At 43.9% G+C, this 7185-nt stretch overlaps 1 protein-coding gene across 1 annotated transcript; it reads left to right on the top strand.

Moving 5' to 3' along the window:
- Positions 1-2763: 2763 nt before the first annotated feature.
- Positions 2764-3579, top strand: LOC123152334 (uncharacterized; the record flags this gene model as incomplete). Its single annotated transcript, XM_044571908.1, is given in 1 exon segment — positions 2764-3579. A coding segment is annotated over 1 exon segment (375 nt). The 3' UTR covers positions 3145-3579.
- Positions 3580-7185: the final 3606 nt, after the last annotated feature.

The following is a 7185-nucleotide window of genomic DNA, read 5'->3' as shown; positions in this document are numbered from 1 at the left end:
CTTAATATTTATACCGATTTAGTTGTAGATGTTTATGAACTTGTCCGTGGACGAACTATGATCTTTTGGATATGGTGAAGTATGTTTATCCATTTGCAGCCGATCTTGTGTTCCTTTGCAGCTCAATTTTGTTGTTCGCCATCTGATCATGTTGATAGATCAACGTGTGCACGGGTTATATAGATATAAGACGCCAGATATGAGATACCTGGATACAGAACGACAAATATAAGGGGTATTCGGTCAATGACCGCGGGCGTTTGAGTGACCGGATTTACCAAGTCCGGGGCGGCTGGCACCAGCTACTTCTCTCGCAGTTGCCACACACAGTGTACTTGCAGACTAGTTAGCGATCCATGTTACTTGACGGCGGTGCTGCACTGCTGCCGGCGCCATCACGACGTAGCCATCGGCGGCACAAGTTGGGGAGCACGCGATGATGGGGCGGATAGAACCGGAGCACAACAGGCGCGCGGGTATAGGTAGATTACAGTCCGTGTCGAAGTTGACGAGCAGAACCCCGCGACGCGGACTTGCACGGCGCAGCGCCGTCGGCGGCGGCAGCCACTAGCACCACCTGCTTCTTCCGATCATCCGCCGTCGTGCAGGGCGCTGTCTCGACGTGCCGAAGGAAGGAGGGCCACGCCGGCGCGATCAGGTTACAGCCACAGGTAAAATCGCCGTATCCTCTCAAAAAAAAAAAGAGGTAAAATCGCCGTATGCGTGTTACTAAAAAAAAGAATCTGTATGTGTCGGCGTCGCGTCCTCCTCGGTAGCCGGTACGTTCGATCTGGATCGATCGGACGCCGGCTGTTGGCGCATCCGCCTCTGCTAGCCACAACACGAGGACGTACGCACGCACGCTCTGGCTAGCCAACAGCGCCGGCGGCGCATCGTGCCATCGATCGATAGATCTCGCGCGATTCACGTGTGCGTGTGAACATGCACGGTACCCAGGCAGCAGTGCTGACGTTGCACGTACGCACGTACGCGAGTACGAACGAACGGTGCCAATGCTCCTCGCCAGCGACCCTGGCAGGTGAGGTGCGTGCGTACAGCGGACCACTTTCGAGATCGATGACGCTGTTAATGGATCGCACGCTACTTGGCGCCTCCACCAACCTTTCTCGCGAGACGTACGTACATGAGACCCAAACGTCGAGGTCGACCATGTGAACCCCCGCCTGTCTACTTGCCGCGGCACCTTCCAAAATGCACCGCACGCTCAGAGGATGGTGAGGATTTTGTGTTCTTGTACATTCGCGTGCATCCCGCGAGCTCGCAATCTTTACTACTCCAAAGTTGTACTGAAGCAACGACGATTAATATGGATCGAAGGGGTATCTGACATTAATTTTTAAAATTTTGAAGAAAAAAGAACCGTGGCATGGATTACCTAGCATTACTAGAAAGTACTCTCTCCGTTCCTAAATATAAGTCTTTGTAGATATTTCACTATGGATCACATACGAATGTACATAGATGCATTTTAAAATGTAAAATCATTTATTTTGCTCCGTATGTAGCCCATAGTGAAATCTCTACAAAGATTCATATTTAGGAACGGAGGGAGTATAAGATTCGTGGACCACTAGCGCTCGGCTGCAAGGACATCACTGTATATGCCCTTGCGTATTGTCTTATTTCTCTCATTAAAACGCATATTTCTTTGACGTACAGATGCGCTATATCCCATGTTAGGTAATAATAGTAGCCATGCTGCTATGGCCATGAACGATCCAAATCGCATGCATGATCCGAGCATCTTTCCATGTGGTGCTGATCTAGCTAGTGGTTGAGCGGGTTTTGTATTTTTGTGCTGCTAAATTCGTTTTTGTCTCCACCGTGTTTTTTCTCCCTTGAGATGTCGACTGGTTTTCTTTTTCCTTGAAAACAAGTTTTTTCCAATCGGAAAACAAAGAACATAGCTTACGAGCGTGCAGTAAAATCTGCAGAGCAAGGATGCGAGACGCTGGAGCCCTTCCATTGTGTGTTAGCAAGCTGGTAAAGTCTTGTTACATGATTTTTTTTTTTACAATGAAAACTGCTTCTACATTGTTTTTGAAGGAAAAAGAAGTAAAGAAAAGTAGGCTTATGATTGGAGGCACCAACCCAGCCCAAGACAAAGCCGAGGAGGCAGCGGCGACAAAAACACTCCTGTCGCGATAAACCGGAGAGAGCGACGCGTCAGGCGCATGAAAACAGCAGCGGGGCCCAGCAACAGCGACGGCCCATCCGAACCCGCCACCAAATCCACCCGACCCCTGGGCACGGCGAGCAGCCCGCGCGGCCCACCGTCGCCAGCTGTCAGTACTCGCAGACCACGCATTCAAAAGGCCGGGCGCCCGTCCAGCTCAGCCCCCCGACGTGGACCTCCCCCTAGCAGCCCCACGCTACGGGCTACGGCCCGTACAGGAGCCACCACCTCCCACCGACGCGCGGGGCCAGCGGGGCAAGACGTGGCCACATGCTCCACGCCGCTGGCCGTGCATAAATACCACCTGGCTGCCACCGCATGCCCCGGCGCGGAGAAGTCCAGGGCGGGAGGGGAGGCGAGCCGAGGCGGAGCAGAGGGAAGCGCGAGGGAGACGTCGCCCGACTGCGATGACACCAGGCGCCGACGCCGTCATCATCGCCGTAGCAGAAGCGAGCCGGAGCGAGCAGGCCAGGAGCGGCGGCCGGAGCGCGGCCGAGGCGCCGTCCGTCCCGTCGTCCTACGTCGTCTGGGAGAAGGAGCGGTAATTGGTTGGTTCGACCGAGCGAGCGAGCATGGAGGTGGAGGCGGTGAGGTGCGAGTGCTGCGGCTTCACGGAGGAGTGCACGCCGGAGTACATCGCGGCGGTGCGGGCCGAGTACATGGGCCGCTGGGTCTGCGGGCTCTGCGCGGAGGCCGTGGGCGACGAGATCCGCCGCGCGGGCGCCCGGGGCCAGCGCGCCATCACCACGGCCGAGGCGCTCGACCGGCACGGCGCGTTCGCGCGGGAGGCGCCGCGCGCGCCCGGGAAGAAGGCGTCCGAGGAGCTCGTGGCGGCCGTGTCGCGCCTGCTCCGGCGCTGCCTCGACTCGCCGCCGGCGTCCCCCGCCGCGCCGCAGGGGCGCAAGGTGGCCGCGGGGCCCCGGTGCACGGACGCCGAGGATGCGTGATCGATCGCCCGGCCGGAGGCGAAGGATAGCTAGCCAGCTCGTGGTGGTTGCTGTTGCTGTTGCCAATGATTGGGCAAAGGCGTCAAGAATAATACGTACTTCGGGCGGGGGCATGTGCCTTGCGTGGCTTGGCTGCCGTCCTGAAGAATGAATAATTTGCGTCCTAGCTCATGATTGCTCGAGACAGGAGCCGTCAAGCTCCGTATGATCCAGCATGAAGTTATTACGTAATGTAGCATTTGTAGTAGTATCCGGTTGTGTTGAGTAAGTAGTATTAGCTCAGGCTTCGGCTACGCATTGTAGTCACTCTGTACAAAAGTATTGTACTGGAGTTATGCAGGCTTCTTGTGAGGTTTTTAGACGGGAGAGCATGTAAAGTAGTATTGCCTTAATTGTCTACTCCCTCCGTCTCATAATATAAGAACGTTTTTTATACTAGTGTAGTGTTAAAAACGTTCTTATATTTTGGGACAGAGGAAGTAGTAATCAAGCGTATATGTATCTCATTGTATTTACATATATCATATAGGCATGTCTGTATCGCCATGTCCTCGCATGGTTGCAAGCAATTAGGCTTGTGCCTACGGTGACTTTGTAAATTTCAAAATAATATGCCGGATCGATCTTTCGGAGGTGCTCATAGGAGTTGGGTGTACGCAGTGGCGGAGCCAGCCAGCTGAAGGAGCCGGGGCAAAGTCTTTACATATCGATGTTGCCCAACATTTGCCCAAGTAATTAGTAATGCTAATCATGGTTTCTTTGTATTGTTTAGTGAAGAATGGCTGGACCAGCTCGGGCAGCTGCCCCAGGTCGCCGAGAGCTAGCTCCGCCACTAGGTGTACGTATGTGGGTTTATAGAGGTGAGTGTATGCGTGTGTATATGAGCGGTTGCGTCTGTATTATGTTTAAAAAAAAGTAATTATTCCCGAAAAAAAGTATTTAGGCTTGATTTCCAACAGTAAAAAAAGAAACGGTTTCTTGCTATATAACAGGGGTATGAAAAAAAATACTAGCTCTCACTGGAATCTGCAACCATCATTCACATAGTTCGTGATTCGTACTTGGGATCTGTTTGGGCCGTAGTTGACTGACGTAACTTTTGTTTTCAGTCGATTTTGTTCGGCAAAAAGGCTTCAGCCCGTTAGTCTTAGGCTAGTGGGTTATGCGTCAGTCCGGTAGTAGTCTATTTGTTTTTCTGTTGATGCTTGTTGTTGCTTGGGTCACTACTTTTCTATCTTTTGGGGGCAAATTCTTCATCATTTTCTAGCAATCGTGATTGACATTTTAGGGTTCTATGTTCGCCTCGATTTGATTTGTTTTGATCATCCAAGTGCTTTGAGTGTTTTTTTTCAGCATGCCACCTTTTTTCCCTCTTTGTGTGTGCGCGCGCAAGATTGTCCAAGGGCTTCTTGCGTTTTCCTATGTGTGACACCCTTTCTCCTTTCTTTGTGTCACTATTCATTTGTATGTGAGAGTCAATTCATTTTCGCCATGTTTGTGTATGCACGTTATGAGGCGATAACATCGTCATGAATAAGATAGTTAATCTCTGACATACAAACACAAGTATTAGATAGTTAAACTCTGACGTACACACACAAGTATTATGTAATATGTGTTCAAATTATACTGGAGTCCGAAAAAATGCACTATTATATACTTCTTCTTGTATACACTGTTAAAAGGTGCAGTTTTCTATGCAAGTTGTTGTCATTTTCTATTTTTCTATTATCTTTCATCATTTTGGGAACATCAATGTCTTTAATTCATTTTCCTTTGAAAACTTTAGTTGTTTTTTAGCTTTTATTTTGGCTTTAGTTTATTGCCAAATTTTTTTTTGCTCATTCATTTAGGTTAATACTATTGGCATGAGTAAGACAATTAATCAATGGCATACACATGTACATGCAAGTACTATCTAATATGTGTGCAAATTATACCAGAGTCCAAAAAATGCAGTATTATATGCTTCCTTTTGCATATTGTAAAACAATGCAATTTTCTATGCAAGTTGTTGTCGTTATTTTATTTTAATTTTTCTTTCTTCATTTAGGGTATGTGTGGAGAATTATTTTTTCTTGCCTGAGTGGTCCTACGTCACGAAAATAACTTTATTTTCATTAGAGAGTTACTTTCCATGATCCAAAATAATTAGAGATGAAAAATGGGGTCGTGCGCAGCTGCCACCATGTGTAGAGAGTTATTTTCGTTTAGGGTAATATCAATGCATTTAATTCTTTCTACCCTAGAAAACTTCAGTTATTTAATTTAGTTTTTTATTTATCTTTAGTTTTTATTTTATTTTTAGTTTTCATTGCCAAATCATGCATTCTTATTTTGTTAATTATTTGGGGTAATACCATTGGCATGAGTAAGACAATTAATTTCGGACATACACAACCAAGTACTATCTAATATTCGTGCAAATTATATCAGAGTTCAAGCAATTACACTATTATATGCGTATTCTTGCATATTGTAAAAAAAATCAATTTTTATGTAATGCACTTTCACCTAGGCCAATAAAATTTTGCAAAAAGTTTCACTGAATTTGGTGAAACTTTTTATGTGTAAATCTAAGATGAAATGCAATTTCACCTAGGCCAATAAAATTTGGAATTTGAATAATTTCAAATTCAAATTCAAATAGATTGAATTCAAATTCAAATATGACATAACTTGCAAATAAAAAATCCAATTAAATTGATTCTTTTGTAGAATGAACCTAGTGAGTTGTAGTTTTATCGTAGCTACTGTAGTCTAATTTTTAAAATAATTTAAAATTAGAATTTGAATATAGTTTAACATTAGCTATAATTAAAAAAATATTTATACCAAAGTTGATTAACTTTGAATTAAAAATGTTTATTAGGATAATTATTCTGCAACTAAGTTCATAAACCTCAAATGAACTTTAGTAAAAAAATTGGATTATTTCTTGACTTTAAGAAATTCAAATAATATTTGATTGATTCAAACTTAGTTTGGAAATAACCTTGAAACCCTATGTTTAATTTGAATAAAACCATTACAATATGGTTTAGTAAGTTGAATTAAACCTAGTAATTATCTAAGAGTTAATAATTGATTTTACGGAATTAAGCCTAAGTTAAATTTACTTCAAGTTTAAGGAAAGTTCAAAACTATTAGATGGAGTAAATCATTTTGGGATTTATATTTTACTTTAGTTTAAACTAAAATCAAATAAATAGTCCTTAGTAATTATATTTGATTTGTATTTGACTTTAGGGAAGCATTACTTGTATTTGACTTTAGGGAAGCATTAATTGTATTTGACTTTAGGGAAGCATAATTGTATTTGAGTTCAATTTAACTTAGTGGAACCAAATCAAATTGTGAACTCAATTCAATTTGAATTCAAATAATATGAACCCTAATTCAAATCCAAAATGAATTGGAAGCGAGATCAAGTTATGTCTTTAGTGTATTCAAGCTCATGAAAGGTTAACAAGTTTGAATTGTCATTCAAACTTGAACATGAGCTTGGCTATCCAAGATTCATAGACCATGACTCATGTTGTTATGATTCCTTTTGATTGGATCTGACAACCGCAAACCTGAAATTACATCTCCTTATGTGATGAACCCTATTATTTGATACTTGCATGTGAACCTTTGTCACATGTATTCCAACTAACGACCACTATGTTGTTTTTTCAAACTCTTAGGAGTTAACCCTGACACATGATCTCACAACACAATGACACTGACATCATGCACAACACTTGTTGAATGTTTGATTGTATTGTATACTTGTTTATGTTTGCTCTTTACTTACGATAGATTGTACGGAGAGTGAAGAGTAACTTGATCAAGATTTGTGAGATTGAAGAATCGTCAATAGCAGGCAAGTGGAACCTTTGATCATAACATATGTTTTCACGCATTGTAGTTGTTTTCCAACTAGGAAACCCTTATAGGTGTTGGAAATATTTCCTAGAGGCAATAATATTTGTATTATTATATTTCCATATTTATAGTTAAAGAGTTTAAATTCTATGCTATAACTAATATGTTCCT

This window comes from Triticum aestivum, chromosome 7A (assembly GCF_018294505.1).
Source record: "Triticum aestivum cultivar Chinese Spring chromosome 7A, IWGSC CS RefSeq v2.1, whole genome shotgun sequence".
NCBI lineage: Eukaryota > Viridiplantae > Streptophyta > Magnoliopsida > Poales > Poaceae > Triticum > Triticum aestivum.
The sequence above is the reverse complement of the archived record's forward strand: the minus strand, read 5'-3'. Positions and strand labels throughout refer to the sequence as shown.